At 40.8% G+C, this 19,094-nt stretch overlaps 1 protein-coding gene across 7 annotated transcripts; it reads right to left on the minus strand.

Annotated features, from left to right (window-relative positions):
• Positions 1–1,029: 1,029 nt before the first annotated feature.
• On the minus strand, positions 1,030–18,905 carry katnip (katanin interacting protein). Of its 7 annotated transcripts, none has more exons than XM_077625311.1 (30): positions 18,805–18,903; positions 18,353–18,374; positions 17,903–18,109; positions 16,791–16,864; positions 16,489–16,664; positions 15,350–15,453; positions 15,057–15,161; positions 14,846–14,977; positions 13,527–13,767; positions 12,787–12,918; positions 12,579–12,721; positions 12,379–12,485; positions 11,340–11,436; positions 11,067–11,273; positions 10,116–10,253; positions 8,325–9,015; positions 6,840–7,601; positions 6,538–6,746; positions 5,972–6,047; positions 5,702–5,879; positions 5,470–5,635; positions 5,228–5,397; positions 4,818–4,882; positions 4,621–4,731; positions 4,404–4,543; positions 4,218–4,319; positions 3,492–3,652; positions 3,323–3,349; positions 3,053–3,138; positions 1,030–2,476 (listed from the first exon to the last, which is right to left on the minus strand). In XM_077625311.1, exons 3-30 carry the CDS (start codon positions 17,918–17,920, stop codon positions 2,418–2,420), a joined length of 4,677 nt encoding a protein of 1,558 aa, XP_077481437.1. In that variant the 5' UTR covers positions 17,921–18,109; positions 18,353–18,374; positions 18,805–18,903; the 3' UTR covers positions 1,030–2,417. The 7 variants fall into 7 exon arrangements, with proteins under 7 accessions (XP_077481437.1, XP_077481436.1, XP_077481431.1 ...); XM_077625310.1 differs by having other exon boundaries at positions 15,350–15,456; XM_077625305.1 differs by having other exon boundaries at positions 11,067–11,436; positions 15,057–15,158; positions 15,350–15,456; positions 18,809–18,905.
• Positions 18,906–19,094: the final 189 nt, after the last annotated feature.

Raw genomic sequence — 19,094 nt, forward strand, 5'->3', positions numbered from 1 at the left:
TTTGTTGTATATTAAAATTTTGACAATGTTTTGCTTTAAAGGCCAGCTGGGGATTCTCCTTAAGTTGCAATTTATTTGATATTAAAATTATTTTTAACACCCTGGAATGGACTCTACAATAAATTTCTGTTGAACTTATTGCTATACAAGTGAGCCAAATTTGTAAAGAACAAACTAGCAAACAATTAACCAATTTACCGCCATGAAATCGGTACACCAGAACATTTACGTTATTGTCATTAAAAATGAATAACAAGGGCCTTAAATAAAGTTCTACATTTATACTTCTTTTGTTTTTTGAGTTTAGGGAGTGTTGCAGGTGATCCCATTGGAAGATTGAAAATTTCATTGATAAAAGGATATTTTCTTCTTGTTATACAAGCAAACAGCGTAGAAACTTTGTTGAACCGGTCCAAATTTCATCCTGATCCAGGCACTAATCTGATCTGGAACAACAACAATTTTAAATGACGAGTGCTGTAGTCTTTAAATCAGTCTTGGTTACGAACAAGGTTTTGGTCGAGGGCTGGGCTACCCAAACTAGTCCTGAAGGTCCTGGTTTTTGTTCCAACCGATCCAGCCCGAACAATTTAACAATTGAAGTTTCTCCTAAAACAACTGATTAGGGTTTCAAATGTGATTTTCTAAAAGATTCAGTCTTGGACTTGTTTCAGTCCACGACACTCAGTCTTGGTCAATGTCTGGGTCTTGTGTCAGACAAAATGTAGGTCTCGGTTTTGTTTTATTCTGGGTCTTGTTTCAGACTTGGCCAATGTTTTGTTCTTGGTCTTGTTTGGTTCCTTAATCTGGTCTCAGTTTTGTTTCATTCTTGGTTTTGTTTCATTGTATGGATTGGACTGGATTGGTTCCACATTTCCAGCAGGTTTTTGGTCAGGTCTCTACACAACAGTATGAATAATGAATAAAACATAATAAGCTTGATTTTTTCTTAGACATTTCCATTCACTGGTTCCCCCTTTGAAAAACTTGCCTTAAAGTACAAAAGAATAAGCAAATTAAAAACATACATTGCTCATATCTACAATTTTATTTCTCTTTGAAATACGCTTCCATTTAATATACAGCATCAATCAATATTAAAAAAATAAATATTTTTTCCAAAACACTAAATACCACGCGTACAATAAATCGTCACCCCTTGCTGAGTTATAATCGACCAAAATTAAATCCACACAAGTGCAACTGACACACGGTCATTCGTCTTGTGGCTTGTTCACGTAAATGAATAATCGGAACGTATCGCGTGACGCTAACCAGGAAAGAGTGAACGCGTTCCGTCACGAGATCCTTGATCTCGAAATTTGAGGTAAACGACAGTTGTCATGTCTGCATATTATTCAAAATGTAAAGCTTTGGATCGCGACTTTAGTAAAGGTCACTTGGATATTAACTAGTTTAGTATATGATGTTGATTTAAGCTAGCTTTTGACAAAGTACCCTACAATGCTAATCTTGGCGCATTTCCTCAAATAGTGGCGGCTATTTATTTATTTTGCGAACTGAAAAAAATACCGTATTTTCTCGCATATTAGCCGCCTTCGCGTATAAGCCGCACCCTTAAAATTGCCTTAAAATCATTGAATTATACAATTTACGTTTTTTTTCTTTTTTAATTTCATTCATAGACGTCACAATAAATTTTGTTAAGCATTTTATCTTTTCTCTATTTTGAAATAAATGACCGCATTCTTGCGCTATGGCGTTTCGTGCATGTCACGTCTAATTTATGCGCATATAAGCCATACCCTCGATTCAGTCATCATTTTTTTTAGCGACAAATACGGCGTATATGCGAGAAAATACGGTATATGAGGAAATCGGTTATGTATTGAAGGCGATAGAATGATCGCTGCCAGCCAATGGATCAGATGTCTATTCCTGTCAATAGCAGCTAATGAGTAAAGTACATATTTTAAAAAAAAATCAATACAAAAAGCTCTCAGACACATTAGCCAACCTGAATAAATGACGTCTAGTTACTGATAAGTATGTGCATTGCATTACCTTTGGTTAGGCGAAGAACTATCAGTGGATTAATTGATAAATACATTAACAAAGTACTATCAAGGGATTAAATGATGAATACATGAATGGTCTACCATTAGTGTATTCAATGATGAATGAGTTAAGTACATTTGAAAGTGGACTGGCTATTTATTATATTGATATATTTACACGGCACTGGCAGAGTACAGGCACAGTAAGAAGAAAAAAAGCCCAGCATTCATTTCGCGGGAAACCAACCAGAAAGTTGATGACGGCTGCGTTTGTGTGCGTGTGGCAAACCCGTTATGATCGGTGCAAAACGTATCCTCTTTAGTGTGGGTGGGTCATGCAGATCTCAGTCTTGTAGAAGGCAGATTTCAGCCAATTGAGGCGAAAAGTCAAGCTACACGTCAGTATCTCCTCTGTCCAGGTTTTCCCACGTCGGTCATGCAGGTTTTGGGCCGAAGAGCTAGAAAATAGGGAGGACGTATTTTAAGGGGACCGCCATTTTGTGTCATATTGCCCTCTATTTATGATTGAGAATAAATTCATTGCAGTTTTATCAACAAGAATCAAAGGAACTTGAGTACAATGAAACTATTTATGATTATAAATGTGTTCATTAATTTGGGCTGTTCCTTATTAAATAAATCAAACTCAAACAGAAATAAAGTATTTCAATATCTAATTTTTCACCCCGACCTCACATCGCCAGAAATTGAATTCTGCCGATTCCGACAACTTCCGCTTCACATGATGTAAAAATAAGTCATTTTATCCTGGTAATTTTATGACTTCCTTTTCTTCAATCTCTTAATATTTAGGCAAAAAATCAGTTTGAAAAAATATGCTCGTAAAACAACTTTCATTTCATATGACATTAGAAATAAGCAACAAAATGACTTTGACCTTGCAATAATCAAATTTGAATCTTGTAATATTAATTTTTTCTCTCAGGATATTGCATTTCCCTTGGCACAACAGTCAGTTGGAAAAATCTGGGGTAAACCTTTCAAATCCAATGAGCACCCTTCACAGTTCTTACCTGGGTCCGCTGCCTGCTTCTTTTTGTTGTGATGGACGATCTGATTCTCATTGGTCATCTTCACATCCTGATCTTCCACATAATTACTACATTGGGCAAAATAACGCAGGAAAATCATTACAGTCATTTTTTTTCTTAATCTATTGAATCTGACAGGAAAAGACTGGGACAGGAATTGAAGATTAGGATTCTGGGAGATAACCAAGTGGGGAAAACTTGAGGACCATTTTCAATGTGACCACAGGGGGGGCGCTCTATAATCCTACTCACTGTTGTTGGCGTCTGCTGCTGTGAGGGCTGAAGTAAAGAAAAGCACAGCTGGTTCACGCCAATGTGACCTTTGATCTTAGCTCGTTCTTCCCCACATTTCATTTGAATTCAGCTACATTTTTTGGTAGTTGAGTGACATTTTTCTGCAGTGTTTTTTTTTCAGTCTTACCTAATGACCGTGTTCCTCTCACGATGCGCTATGTAGGCGTTGTCGGTGAACAGGATGGTGTGGTACGGCACGGCCACGTCGCATGTGGGAAGAATTCCGCGGCTCACGTGGGTCACACTGTCTAGGATGCCGTTGTACACCAGGAGGTCGTCCACAAGCAGCTGAACGCAAAAAACAGTCTTCCAATCACGAAATACAAATAAAATCTAGATATTTTTGTCAACATTGATGCTAGTCTCTAACTAATGGCAAGCCCAGGGTTAGTTTTCTTTATTTTTATTTTATTTTTACCCTCATCGACCCTCTTGTTTTCCCTTTTCCAACTAAGGAATTGTTGTGGTGACTGATGGTATTCATGTTTTTCTCCTTGGCTACCTTGTTATAAAGGGTTTAGTGTCCCTGACGTTTTTTATTTATTTATTTTACCCCTTATCCTCCTTATTTTAACTTTCCCACTTAGGGTGGTGATTCTTAATGATCCCATTTACTTTGATTTGCTTTGTACTTTGTGCTTTTGCTTTGTTGTTCTGTCTTATCACCCTCTGCTACTGTCACAATGAAATTTTCCGAATACGGGATGAATAAAGTTATCCAATCCAATCCAAGGAATCAAGGCACCAAATGATGGTGTGATCAGAATTAGTTTACATTCACCTTCTTGTTGACCTTTTGCTACCTTGCAAAGTTTTACCATACCACGTCATTTTTAGAAAAAAATAACTTTACCCCAAACTCTTTTACTCCTCTCAGCGGGGTCTTGGAGTAATTCCACAGTTTAATCATGGACACGGTCACCGGCTGATCAAAGATGACGTATACACGATTAACCTGCAGATCGAAAGATACATTCGTCAGCAAATACCAACCATCGCCAACCTTTCCCAATTCTACTTTTTAAAATTACACTCCTACCAGTCCGGGTAGCACAGGCGCCAGCCACATGTGTCCTCCATCCTGCGTGCTGTTGACAGCGTCTATTAATTTATCCGGAGTCCTCACGTCACCGCTCACGTTGTCCAGGACGTTAACGCTGTCTGGGAAAGCGGCAATGTCTGGTCAGATTTGATTCAAGTTCCACCTCGGTTTCGTGTGACCATAACACATTTTTTTATGTGGTTTGAAAGGATACTATTGTCACTCAGAGTGATCTTCTCATGATTCTGGTTGTAGAACTCGAGACCGTTCAGGCCGATGTAGTACGGGTCTCCCCAGGTGGTTAACAGCTGCAGCTGAAAGATGACTGGCAGGAATAACAAGTTAAGGAATATTAAGCAAGCACGTGTCAAAGCACCTTTGTAGGCTTTAAAATGTGCAAAAAAAGGATACATCCACAAGGCATGATGGGAGCTTCGTAGTCCATGCTGGCTTGTTCGGCTTTCTTGGAACTTCGTCTGTTGAATTATGTAAATGGTGGGTGTTAGGAGTCATCATTTCCCAATCGTGTGGCTTTTTGAAGCTGAATTAGAACTCGTGAAAGGCATTTGTCAATAGCAGACAATCCGTTTTGATAGTCAAAGTCCATTGGACGTCTAGCGCCTTCAAAAGGCAATGAAATGTGAGCATTCACAGTTGAAATGAATCGGATGCCTATTATTTTTAATAGCAGGGAATGGGTTAAAGAAAACAATAGTAAACATCTTTCATTGAGGTTGACATAAATGGTACTGAGCGATAGACATCAAGTTACTGCACAATTTGCTTTTGTGGGCCTTCTTAAAACAACTAAATGTTCTTACTTGTTTGGGTACTCTTCCAAAGTCTTGTTTTCAACAGGTACCTGGAGATAGTCCACAAATAGGATCTCTTGTGCAAAGTCAAAATGACAGTTTCCAGGTCCTTTCCTGATGAGGAAACCCTCAACTGGCGAAATGGCGACTTCGTCGAGAATGACATGAATTACCTTCGCCTGGGCGCCACATTATTTTTGTCATTATCTACCGTCATTATCCACCATCCCGGACGGCGGTGTCTTTCTTACCCCTCTGTACGAGTCCTCGGGCGATTTGTTATAGTTCCATATGCGGAGTCCCGCGATGGTCTGCGCCTGAGGCAAGGTGATAGTCACTGTGTGAGGTTCTCCATAGGAGAAAGGGATCAGCCACATGTGGTGGTCGTCCGTGGTGATATTGTGACCGTCAATGAGCCTGGAAATGAAGGACAGGCGCCGTTTTGAAACGGCGTCTTTGGATGTTAGACAAAGTCGGACATACTTGTCGAGGGTGTGACAGTCATGTCCGAATTCAGGAAGCTCGTTGAGGTCCCCGGGCGACGCCGCCACCATACTGAGATCCAATGGTAACCCGTCGCCGTCTTTCCCGACCACTTCCAGCCCCGTCAGGCCCACGTAGTGAGAGTCTCCCCACGTCGACACCAGGTCCAGCCGCAGGCCTAGCGCGGGTTCAAAGTATGACCACGTCTGGATTTAGCAACTAAAAAAAGTGTGTACAATGGAGCAAAAACGGTTCAGAATGTGCGCTCACACTTTCCGGTGTACATCCCGGGAATTTGCTCTGTGTTTTCCAACTGGCTTACGTTGACGTTGAGGTGAAGTTTTGCCTGAAAGAAAAGTAGCATTTTAGTACACTATTTTTTTTGACTGTTCACTTATTGGCTGCCAATGACGGTGAAAGACAAAAATTGAACTGTTTTTATACTGACCGAAAAGTAACTTTGCACATGAGCACTTTAACCATCAGACTAAGGAAACCAAGTCATCACTTTTTGAAAGTTACAAATATGGCTTACATGCAAGAGAACGTGGTATAGTTCCAATTTGAGTAAGATAATGAAAAGGTGTTTTTTGTGTGAGAAAATCTAATGAACCGTTTGATTATTCTATAATGTTATGCTAAAAATTGGACATTTTTGTTAAAAATACATTTTAAAAGATCTAAATTTTGTCAATAAAAGAACTTCTCAATGCATGTTTTGTTAGAATTGGTGGGAGCTTTGTATGTAGTATCCAGTAATGGCTAATCATTTTCTCTGTCAAATAGTATTGAATTAAAATGTAGAAAAATACTTGGAACAAATGTTAAGAACTTACAGCGAGGTCTTCCTCTCGAAAGCCGGCCTGCGTAAAAGGTCGTTCTTCGCCTTCACCGTCTGCTGTCCGTGGTCGACGCAGCTCCTCTTCATGTACCGGATTCTCCGACGTTTCGCTCTCACCATGGAATGTTTCGTCAAAATGGGACATGGCCTCCAAGATGTCATCGTCGGTGGTGAATAAAATGGTGTCCCCAAATTGATCCAATCCTAAATTGGGGTAAGAAAATGTAATAGCCTTTTAGACAAAACTGTTTTCTTTGTAGGGCACAACAATTTACTTGGACTTTTTCTCTTTCCTACCTCCTGAGAGAGTCCCAGAAGCCTTTGCAATCTCGCCTCGAAAGATGCACCTCCCGTCCAGCAGCATCTCCACCTCCTTCACGCCCCGGAAAGAGTGAATTCGCGACTTGTTGTAGTTCCACACTCGGATCATGGCGATCTGGTAGGCGTGTCCGAAGTCCAAGAAAACGGTGTGGCGCCGCCCGGGCGTGAAGGGGGCGAGCCACAGGTGCATGTCGTCCTGAGTGCGGTGAACGCCGTCCGTCAGGTTGGCCACCACGCGGGGGTCCTTGCCGTACGCCGGCAGTATGTTGATGTCGGGCGGGTCGGCGTTGATGCGAGCCGGTCGGAGGGGCTCGCCGCTGGAGCTGAAGACTTCCAGGCCGTTGAGACCCACATAGTGGCGGTCCCCCCAAGTGGAGAGAATGTTAATGACCAAACGTTGGCCTTTGGGGAGCACGGGGATCTCAAATTCTTCCTCCTGCTCCGGGAACCAATCCCCTTCGGAGGCCTCGCTCGGGAACCCCCTGGTGCTCCCGAGAAAGGTCGAAGGTGGGCGGACGGGCGCGTTGGAGAAGTTGATGGGGGCAACCGGCGAGCCGCGGCCGTGTTGCTGCTGCTGGAAGTCGTCAAAGACGTCCCCGTCCAAGCCCGTGTTGGAGATGCGACCTCGTTGGCACTGGTTGAACTTGGTGAGCGAGTCCCACGATTCCATCAGGGTGTCGTCCCGGTGGCTGTGGCCCAAAGGTCGCGGCGTCCGCTGCCTCCTGCTGGTGTTGGCCTCTAAAGATGGAATGTGTGCCAAAATGACTTTTCTTTTCTTTCTTTTTTAATAGCTATGAATTATATGGGATTGACTGCAATTAATTGCTGTCATTCACAGAGACTGACAATGAAATCAAAAATACTACTTTGCCATTATAAATATGAATTTTAACTTCGGTATGGGAAATGCCACATTCCGATGGCCCTTAATTGCGTGAAATGCAATTAATCTTATTTATTTTAATCTATTGTTAATCAAAAATGTATTATACCGTTGTGATCGGATGGCCACCGATTTAGGGTGTCCCCCGCCTCTGGCCCGGAGTCAGCTGGGATAGGCTCCAGCACCCCCCGCGACCCTAATGAGGATAAACCGGTTAAGAAAATGAATGAATTAATAAATTGTACAATATTTTCTGCACTGCAATATGCAACTAAAAGACTTCAATTTTCGCAACAGCAATCAGTGCGCCTTATATATGATCAATATTGGTTAATCATTGTATGAAATTCCTTTGAGCACAGCTCTATTTAGTTGATGTATAACACAACTCCTAACCACTACTACTATTACAACAGCTCCATCTAGTGCATGTATAACACAATCCCTTACCACTACTACTACTACTACTACCACCACTACCACCACTTCTACTATGTTTTACATACGTTTTGAGGGTGTGCTTATAGTGCGGAAAATACGGCACTTCATTTTTTTTTGCTCAAAAGGAGCCTTCCCACCTGTGTTTGACTTGTGTTGCTCCTCCGTCAACCTATTTCTCAAGGAGCTCCTCCTTTCGCTGAAAGGCCTCTCGTGCTTGAGCTCATCCAGCAGGTCGCAGTCGAGGTCCAGAGAATCCGCTTTTCGCTGCGCCCCGTTGGCTGCCCGTTCCCCGCCCCGGCACACCCGACCGGGGTTACACGGCAGCTCCGGGAGCAACGATTTGGCCTCGGCGGGGGGCTGCTGAGGCACCAGCCAGCGCGGTCGCTCCAGACCGGCCTCGCATCCCTCGGGAGCGGCTCGCTTCAGGGGCTGGAGCCACTGCGGGGTCATCTTCGAGGACGACGGCTGCACGGTGACGGTCGGCGCCGGCTCGTCGAACAAGAGCCGAGCGGAAAGGGAAGGAAAGGGCGCGTGAGAGCTTTCCTGAGTGTCTGTCATGGCTTGGTCGGAAGCGTCGGACGTCGACACGGCGGAACCAAGGTGCTGGTGCGCTTTGCCGTCATCGTGGCGATAGGGGGTAGCCCCCCGGAGGCTGTACCCTGAAGAGGAAGGGCTGGAAAATAAGGATTCTGAAACCTGGAAGTCCTGGAGCTCCACGGTGGTGCTGTAGTCGAAAATCTGGTTGCCGCAACCACGCTCGAGCTCGCCCTCGAATACGAGCGTGCTGTTTAGGTACAACTTGACGTGGCGGGCGCCGATGTCAAGTTCCTGAAAAATAAAAAGAGAATAATCATATTTCAACATCATGATGGTGATAAGACCTCCAATCCATCCAGGAGCGTCAGTCTTCCCATTCAAAATGGATTGGACTTCTATCGCTGTCAGCAAATGTGTTCAATAATATAATTTTACCAACTACCACAAGCCATTATGGGAATCCTGCGCTGGCAGTGAATGAGTTAAGAGGCTCAAAAAAAAGGTCTGGAGGTTTGGACATGTTTTAGGGCAATGTTTCTAAAAAAAATTAGACTGACAAGTTTCCTTTGTTTTATAAATATGAAAATGAAAAACAATTACATGCAAGGTAAAAAGGTAAAGTAATATAAGGGTAACCAAATTAAGATAGAAAAATAACATAACAAAATGTAAAGTAGGTGACCCGGTGAACAAGTGGTCATCGCATCGGCCTCACAGTTTACTCACTCGCTGTGTGGAGTTTGCATGTTCTCACCATGCTTGCGTGGGTTTTCTCCGGGTATTCCGGTTTCCTCATATATCCCAAAAACATGCATGCTTGGCTGGATGATCAGTCTAAACCAGGTATGAGTGTGAGCATGAGCGACAGTGTTTTTTTTGTCTCCTCGTGCCCTGCGATTGGCTGCCCACCAATTCAAACACCCGAAACAACCCAGATATTACACACATCTTTAGCTTTCCCACAAATATTCAACTACCACAGTCACACACTCTGAATGAGTGTGTTAAACCTGCGCTAAGTAGCCGCTATGAAAAACAAGACATGGCTGACGCCCATCTTAAATCCGATTTATCCCCATGGCAGAAATCCCACAAACACCCTGGTCAAAATAGAACAAACCCACCCAAAACTCACTTACCTGAAACTCTTAACCAATCGCTGAAGATCTGAGAAGTCTACACACTGTATAAGTAAGTCAAACAATAGTTAGCGGGTGTTCGGTACCCCTGAATGAACAACAGTGAGGATGAAAGGACACGTTTCCTCTCGCACTAATCTCCCGCGGCTAATCTCTCTGTGCTCCACATTTGGGACAGACTGAGTGGCGGCTCTGCCAAGCCTGACGTAACTGAGGGAAAGGCGGAAGGGCAAAAGAGAAAAAGGTACTAACGTTGAGGCTTCGGTTGTAGTTCCAGATTTTGATGCGAGAGATCCTAAAATCCGCCGAGCGCTCCGTATTCCGGATGATGAAGTAGAGCTGGATGGGAGGGTGGAAGGGGCACGTCCACATGTGGCGCTCCTTGGTGGTCTGTCATCCAAACAAAAGCAGTCATGTTCATTTTAAATTAATAGAGACAACCGGTGTCAAACCTGAAGTAAGGGGGCCACATTTGGCCCACACTGGTTTTGTCAAATCATGTGCAGGGAGTTATTTCTAGCTAAAATAATATTTCAATAGTTTTTATAGTCCTCAAAAAAAGATTGGGGATAGATAAATAATACAATAAACAAATAAATAAATACGTGGTAAATATATAATTCAATGACAAAATATTTAGATTTACCTTTTTTTATCAAAGCCCAAAAAATCTTCATAAGTCATTAAAAGGAATATTTGTGGATTTACTGCATTTTTGCTTTTATTAAATGTGAATAAGCGTTTTAAAATTATAAAGTGAATAAAATTTGAATGTACATATTTAAAAGTAAGTTATTTCGTTTTTATTTGTTAATTACAGATTTTTTAATTCACTCTTTCAAGGTTAGACGTCTAATCATGTGGCTCTTTTCATCCTTCTGCTGTGGCTAGCTGTCCAACCCATTTGAATGGGAAGGATGGCATCTACCAATCTTTCCCACCTCAAATGAACTATTGCTATGCTCATCCCAAACATGTAAAAGAGATTGGACAACCAAGAGTGTCAATCGGCAGCCAATGATTTAAAAATGTATAAATAAATTTGGAAAAAAAGAATATTTGCTATTAAGATGCCCAAAAAGGGGGGATTGCATTATTTTTAGGTCATAGTGTTGAGTTATGTGATCATTGGTCAACCCCAGTTGGCAATATATAGTTAGAATTAGGATGTGGGCCAAAACAGGAGTGACATTGAACACCAACCTTAGCTTTGCCATTGACAAGTGCCGTCAGATTCCCGGGATAGTCAGCGTTCCTGATGTCCAGGTCGTGGGGCGACACGTATAACTTCTTGTTGCCCGGGCCCAAAAACTGGAGTTCAGTCAGCCCCACTAGTAACTGATGGCCCCAGTTGGACAGGATCTCCATGGTGACATAAAGAGCGGGCGGGACCTCGGAGGAACGCCTCGGCTGGCGTGAACGCACGCATGAAAAAGGTGTTCTCAAGCATCCCCGACTGGGCATTTTGGGACTCACCGCGGGTTTGAGGGATTCTGGTTGGGGGCCCAGAGGAATGTGTGACGCGGGCGCCGATTCCAGCTCCTCCAAGGCTTTCAGCAGTTTGTGCTGCTCCCTGAAAAACAACGTGACAATCTACTCAATTTTTTGGTATTTAAACGTCATCACTATCGTCGCACTCTGAGGGGGACAAGCAAACATTGTGTTTCATGTCCTTACTAAAAATAGAAATTTCGTGCCTTCAACTGTGATATGTTGTACATAGAAGAGACAGATTTTGAGGATAAAAAGTGTTTTTTTGAGTCCATTTTTTTTCTTGAATAAGAAAGGAATTGCATACGCTTTACAGTACACACATATATACATCCTTACATAAGGCTATACAGTAGCGCCCTGAAATAGCATTTTTTTGCGTTCTGTTAAGTTCTTACCCGAATAAGCATCTGAATTCAGTTTTACCTATTCATGTTGGCAGCCTCCACTTTTTCCACTTAAATTTCTCTTTTTTACTATTTGGCAAATTGCTGCTGTAGTAAAGCAAGTCCAGACTAATTTACTAAAATGGACCCTTCCCATTAGCATGATTTTTTGCTTTCAAGCCAAAGCAATAAAAGATACTGTACATGGGCAAACAGCTGGCTTGGTCATTCATATTTAAAAGTTTTGCTTGTCAATTATAGCAAAAATCGAAGTACCTATACCATGGCAAACTCATCCAACATTTTGAATTCAAAATGTTTGCCCATAGGTCAAAGCCAAAAAAGGTCAAATAACACCCCATGTTACAACAAACGCTTAAGTCCATCACTTGTATTTAAAATTTAAAATCTATGTTCACAAGCCAGAGCAAAAATGGCCAAATAACAGCTCCTCTGACAAATTTATGAGTCCAAGTTTGGCCAAATAGCATCTAGGAACTGCATATTGAAGTTCACATTGAGTTAATACTACACAGAAAATAGGCCTCTTTTTCCAATTTTGATGGAATGAAAGATTACACACAGTAATTCTGCTTCGTGTCACAAAAAGCATCATCAAGGGCTTGTTTGAGTCTAACCTGGATCCCATGAGCGTGATCCTTTGCATGGCCACGGCGACGCCGCTCTCCTCTTTGTCGCCGCTATCGCCGCGCGCTAAGCCGTTCAACAACTGCTGCCCTCTGCCCTGGATCAAGTCAAACGGGATCAAAGAGTCAGACTCGCACACAAAGCTCCGCATTTGGTCCAAATCTGTCACCGGATTCAAAATGCTCCACACCATTTTGCGAGAAAAAAGCTCAGGGCTGTGATTTTCTCGCCGGATGGCTTGGCACACCTCACGGGCCAACTCGTCAGGGTCTCGCTCTGGCTTAGAAACCCTCCTGGTGGCGGATAGCGGCCTCTCCGTTTGACCTGTTGGCCCTGAAAGAAGAATTTGTTATGGACAAGCTAATCATTGCTGGTTTTGGTTTTCAGCAAAAACTTACTGGGATGACTCCAGCTGTCTTTTGAAGGCGGTATATCTAGTGTTTTGCTCTTCACCAATAGTGGTTTGGCGGGTATGAAGTTGTCGCTGTTTTCTCTTCTCTTAGCTGACAAGGAACGTTCAAGTTTGCGGCCTGCAAAAAATTAAGGGACATTTTTTAAAAATATATTTTTAACATCCTGACCGACTGGGAGTAACAGTCCATCATGGGCAATGGTCTTGTACTGTGCAGTCAAATAAAATAATTGTGGTTATTTTGGTGAACGAAAATGTATACTACTTTCTTTTGTTCTCCAAAAATTAGAATTAAAACATTTTTAAGGAAGAAAAAGTATGTGTCAACATAACATTTGAGGTAAAAAAAGAAGTTGGGCTTTTTGTGAGAAGATCTTACTTTTTGGTGGATTAAAAAAAATATAATACAAGCATGACATTTTGTCAGTAAAAAAACAGCAACTTTAAATCACATTTACGGGCACTCATGTAAAAAAAAAAATCATGAGAAAGATATTTTTTAAAAACTGGACTTTCTATGGCCCCAAAAATGGGCTAATGCAAATTTTGACTTTTCTTTGAACATCTTACTTTTCTGGTCAATTAAAAGAATCCCTTTTATTGATTACAAAACACACCGTATATTGAATGAAAAAAATGAAAGAAATAAAATCAATATATTTAAATGTTATTAAAACTTTTAGTATTTATTTTGTTTTAATTGTGCATTTTTCAGTTTGTACCTACCTTTCAGCGCCGGTCCAAAGTCGAGCACAATTAGATTGGCTGGATCGAAATGACTCTGCGGACCACCGCTTCGAGAATTGGACGAAGATTTGGAGGACGACACGGGAAGTCCCAGTTCGTCGAGACTCTCGGTGCTCTCTGCGCGTTCCAGTTGTTCATCTACCCACTCTTCGTCCGATTCCTCTCCCGCCGAGCCGCGGGCACTTCGCCGCATGCTGTTCTCCAGACTGCGCCTTAAAACCTGAGCCAATGAGTAACCTCCCGTCATCAACCATGTACAGTGCACTACATGTTAGCGATATACAGAGTCATATTTTGTGTGGCCGTGATGGCGATAGTCATCCAACCCATAACAAATGGTGGGGAAAAAGTAGACTTAAATGCACTTTAACTTGAAAGAGCACTCATTTAACTTATTGACTGAGTTAAATGTCCCTTCCATTTTGACTGTGAGAAGTTGGCAGGAAATGAGCGCGAAACTATTAATGTGGCCACATAGTAAACAAAAGGATTGGACATCGAAAGCAGTCAAAGGCAGCTAATGGGTTAAATACTATAAAATAACAAAAGACCTTATCGAACCCTTATTTTAAATTTTATCTATATTTTATCAACATTTCATATATAAAGATACAATACTGATGAATAAAAGAATATAACAACTGATAATACAATTGTGTTTAAGATATTTTATTAATAACCAATAGCAGTGAATTTCTGTTCACTCAATCATTTTAATTTAATAGATTTAGTTTTTTATTAACATTTTAATGAAAAAAAATATGAAAAATGTAAGTAAGATTCCAATGATTAGTAACAAAATAAAAACTCTACATTATAAAGGTATTTAAGACATTTTGAAATGATCAATATTAATGTATTTATGTTTTGATTGAGTACAATTTAATTGAGTTTTGTTTTAATTAGAAAAGTATTAAAAAATATGAATACATTTATAAAAAAAGCAATACTTAATGATTAATAGATAAAATAATACAATAATTCACATAGAACTCTATAAAAGTATTTAATATATTTTTAAAATTACCAATAATGCTTTACTACTGTTTTTATTATTTGTTTTCGAATCAATTTTCTTTTTTTCCGACAGTGTAAATTTAGTCAAACCAAATATTTTGAAATATGCAACAGCAATAAATAACAAAAGTAATATAGTAATTGATGACATTAAAGTTTCTTTTTTCAATTTCCAAATAAACCACTTGCTTCATTAAAAATTACAAAATAAAGAAACACTTATTTTCAAGAATCAACTTACACAAAGTAACAAATTATGTATCAACTTCTTGTCTACCAACCTTGACTTCCTCGAGATTAAGAAGCACCTTCTCGCCGTGCTCCTGGCTCGCGGTTCCCGCCTGACCGTCGGACCCGTCGGCGAATGAGCGCGAAAGCGCGCAGGTGTCCCTCGAGGACCGTGGGCTGGAACTCTGAGATAATGCAAAAGTGTAACAAAAGCTACAGCTGATGCAAAGCCCCTCCCCCTTAACGGCAAAAAGTGCCTTTTACCTCCATGTCTACGCTTTCATAAGGCTCAAAATCATCAGAGTAGATCGTTTTCGGAACAATCTTCAAACTGGCACCGTCCTCCGTCCGGATTACGACCGAATCCTGCTGAAACAGGAACTCGTTGATTACCATTGCCGACAATAGACGCCCAATCCATTCAAAGTGGGAAGGTGGCAGCGAATGAGCGTCACCACCATCAAAACAATGCACAGCGCAAGGACGATTGGGCGTCAATCATCGTCAAGGGCAGCGAAAGAGTTCGAGAAGACAACAACCACAAATGTGATGCGTACCTGCGACCATTCTTTCCTCTGGACCTTCCCGGGGGCGGTCAGGCTCCTCCGTTTGTGTCCGGGCTCCAAATCTTCCCTTAGCCGCCGAGCGCTTCCACAGACATCTGCTGATGAGTCAGACGTCGCAGAAAAAAAAGGGAACATGAAGCGCGTGCGACCGACGCGGCGTCGGCTTCCCACAGATGGAAAGGCTGTAATTATGCATGCAGATGGTCCCCGGCACGTATGAGCCAGATATGGAAAAGCTGCTGCTGGACACAACTGTCACTATCATTTATTCATCACCGCACGACAACAAGCGGTCATTAAAATGGCTTACATAACCCATGTCCTACATTTAGTTGACTGACTAAATAATAGTGCCCCGAAACTAAACAAAAAATGACAATTTAACATTAGATGAATTTTCATTCCATTTGTGAATTCTTTTGGGATACTGCCAAGTCTGCTTATGTTCGGATTTGTTGAATTTTAACATTGTATCTCAAAGCACTGTTCATTACATCTGTTAACCGTGTACAATACATTTTAATCTAATCATTGGCTGTCGCAGCAGAGCAGCCAAATAATCTTCCGTATTTTAACTACGCCAGTTTTTACCAAACTACTAAATACGCATTTTGTATCAAAACTACAGAAAAAAAATGGAAATGTTTTTTTCTCAGCAATTGACATGGCAAAAACATTACAATGTTGAAAGCGTTCGTTTTTGGCTCGCCATTTTAACTTACCACGACGATTAATTTGATACCGCAACGTCATGTTGTCAATAAGGTTTGCATTTTTTCAAATCGTCCAAATATTTTGAAAGTTGAGTAGCGTGCACAATTCTTTTTTAAGGACACGTGTATATTCTCATCATTTGTTTCAAGCACTGTAGACGTGCGTTAGCTATGTCTACAAAACAAAAACGTGAGTTATAGTTGATTTGCCGTTTGTGTTTTTTATTTCTTTGCAAGGATTAACTATTAAACAAGTGAAAGTATTTCAAAACTATTAGAAAATTAGATAATATTGAGCATTATTTTTGTAAATGCCACTGGGAAAAAGGGTCACAAAATCAGAATGTTCTCTTTACCCACTATGAAATATGATTTTTGATATTGGGCAGCTCTAATAGCAGTTTCTCATCAACAAACCTGAGATGCAGGCGGGCCTCCAAACTGGTGTGGCGGGGACGAGTTTGCGTTCGAGGCCCTTTTCCCGCTTTTTGCAGGATTCTGCATGAGCTCCGTTGAAATAAATGGAAAATCCTTGTTCTAGTCTTTCCAACTCGATCTGTCTACGGCTTTTGACTTTGAGACGATTGACAATCCTGCGGACAAAATTCAACCTTATCACACCAATCACTGTTTCGTACAGTTTGAACCAAGCATTAAAAGTCAAGCAAGAGTAGAACAAGTTTCCCGTGAAATGTAATCGGCGCCTTCCCGTTCATCACCTGTTCTTGTGCTGGAGACCGATTAAAAATTCATCAGCGTTGTCAGCCAAAGCAGGAGTGAGCTTCCATCTCTCCTGTAAGAGCACAAGCAACGCACGATGACATTAGTTGTTTGACTCTACTACTATGATTAGGAAGAACAGCCATGTAAGTAGAGTAAAGTAAAAGTGAAAAATTTCTTAAAATATCAAAGTAATTTAGACTTTTTAACATTTTTGTTACTTTAAAGCTGCCAATAGACTTTTGATTTTTGTCATAATTATTTAATATAACATTTAGCAAACAACGTTTGATTTGGAAAATAATGAGTTTCAAATATTCATCGTCCAAATATTATCTGCAGTGATAGGTTTGTTTGTTGTTGTCTTGACCAAGCGAAAATATGCAATTTTGTGGGGAGCCGATGAGTTAAATCATCCCTAAAATAATCATAAATTACTATGCAACGTTTTATGAAGAGGTATAAGAGGCAAACAAGGAAAGAAAATGAAACAGACCTACAAAAATGCAGTCTTAATATTAAGAGTTTGAGTTTGATTTATTTAATAAGGGACAACACATAATGAACATATTCATATTTATGTTAATGAACACATATAAGCCGAGAGCTAATGTCGATCTTAAGTCCCTGGTGCAGGTTGAAGGTAAACGATGACACTTAACATTATTGTGATTTAATACATAAAGAACAATCCCTTATTAAATCTATTTAAATCTCGTAATAGTAGGCTTTTTGCTCTTTCTTTAGCTCTAACAGAATGTGATAACTTTACACCTGTCCTAGGGGGAAACATTTTTTATTATTTCTCCTCTTTAAAAAAATGAGTTAAAGAACCAAGCATAAAATTTCCAAGACCTAATTTCTGTCATTTCAATCTCCATGCATCGCCATGCAACATAAGCAAGATAGAACAATAAACCCCAAAACCCCTTACTTGTGCATTACTACAGCTACTGGATCTGTCCAAGAGAAGAAGACGAGCAAAGTAGGGAAGATGAAAACAGAATAGTTGTTAAGAGGAAGCAAGAGTTGAAATTTCAAGTGTCATGACGTTTCGAGTATAAAAGGAGGCGAGATGCGTCACTAAACTGAGCGGACGTGGCCTACCTACCTCGTTTTTATAGTCCATTATAAGGCGGAGGAAAGTGAAGATGCTGTGTCCACATAACCTCGTGGTGCGTTCAGGTGCCCCCGGAAAAAGAAGCAGCAGCAGCAGCACCACCACCACAGCTCGCCTGACCTTGTTTGGATACACCACGAGGGAAGAGCTCAACTTTCACAAAGGCTGCATCCAATGCCCATTAACCGCAACAGAGGGCTGTAGTAAGAAAACGACATTTTGTTAAAATTCAGTGTTTTCTGGAGTTTTACTATTTCTGTGCTTAGGTGAAGACAACAACGATTATTGCATTTCACGGAACGTTTTGTCGACTACCTATGTGATGATCACAGTTACGTGTGCGCTTTGTAGAAGTGGATATAGATTGAAATCCGGTAAATTTCAATGCCTGGAATTTGACTAATTATTTCAAATAAAATCCCGTTGGTCGGTAAGACACACCTGATAATTGTTGCATCCATCGCTGCAGGTGGAAATGAAAAAATAAAAAGACACCAGGGTTAGCTTTCAACACTTCCGGATTAAATATATTTTTGCCTAGCAACAGGACACAAATATCCGCTAATTACACGACAGTCGATTCATTTTTTTACATTTAAGGGACTTAAAGGTAACTCAGAAGCTAACTAACTCTGTTTTCAATAAAAGTAAAACATGGAGGCATATTATAAGGAGTGGTGTAAACTGGCGCTGGCAAAAAGAGCTATTACGTGGAATTTACCTTAAATAGTAGAAGTGTTCAAACAGAAAAAGAAACGCAGTTAGCGCATGCTAAAACCAAAATGCTAACGGTCTAGCACCAAGAGAATATTACACAAAACCAGAAGACATGAGTTGTTCATTCATAATACTGTCAACGCTTTCACCACGTCGTTATTATTGAAAACACTTACCGACCTGTAATAAAAAAATATATATTAGTAAGCAAAATGCTGCTTTTTCTCATGTCCACTATGTTGTGATGCGTGGTTACCAGGATGTTCCTCAACCAATCAGGAAAGCCGTAGGTCTCGAGGACAGCCCCCTCCAACAGGAAGACACGCCTACTGTCAAAGTGCAAAAGTTGAACAGTTTATTTCTTATAAATCAATACAGTTTATATAAACCAAAGGATAAAATGAGGTCTGAAATAAAACCGCTGTTGATGTAAACTCAGTAGATTAGGTTTGCTCACTCTTTTTCA

Source organism: Stigmatopora argus, chromosome 18, assembly GCF_051989625.1.
Source record: "Stigmatopora argus isolate UIUO_Sarg chromosome 18, RoL_Sarg_1.0, whole genome shotgun sequence".
Lineage (NCBI taxonomy): Eukaryota > Metazoa > Chordata > Actinopteri > Syngnathiformes > Syngnathidae > Stigmatopora > Stigmatopora argus.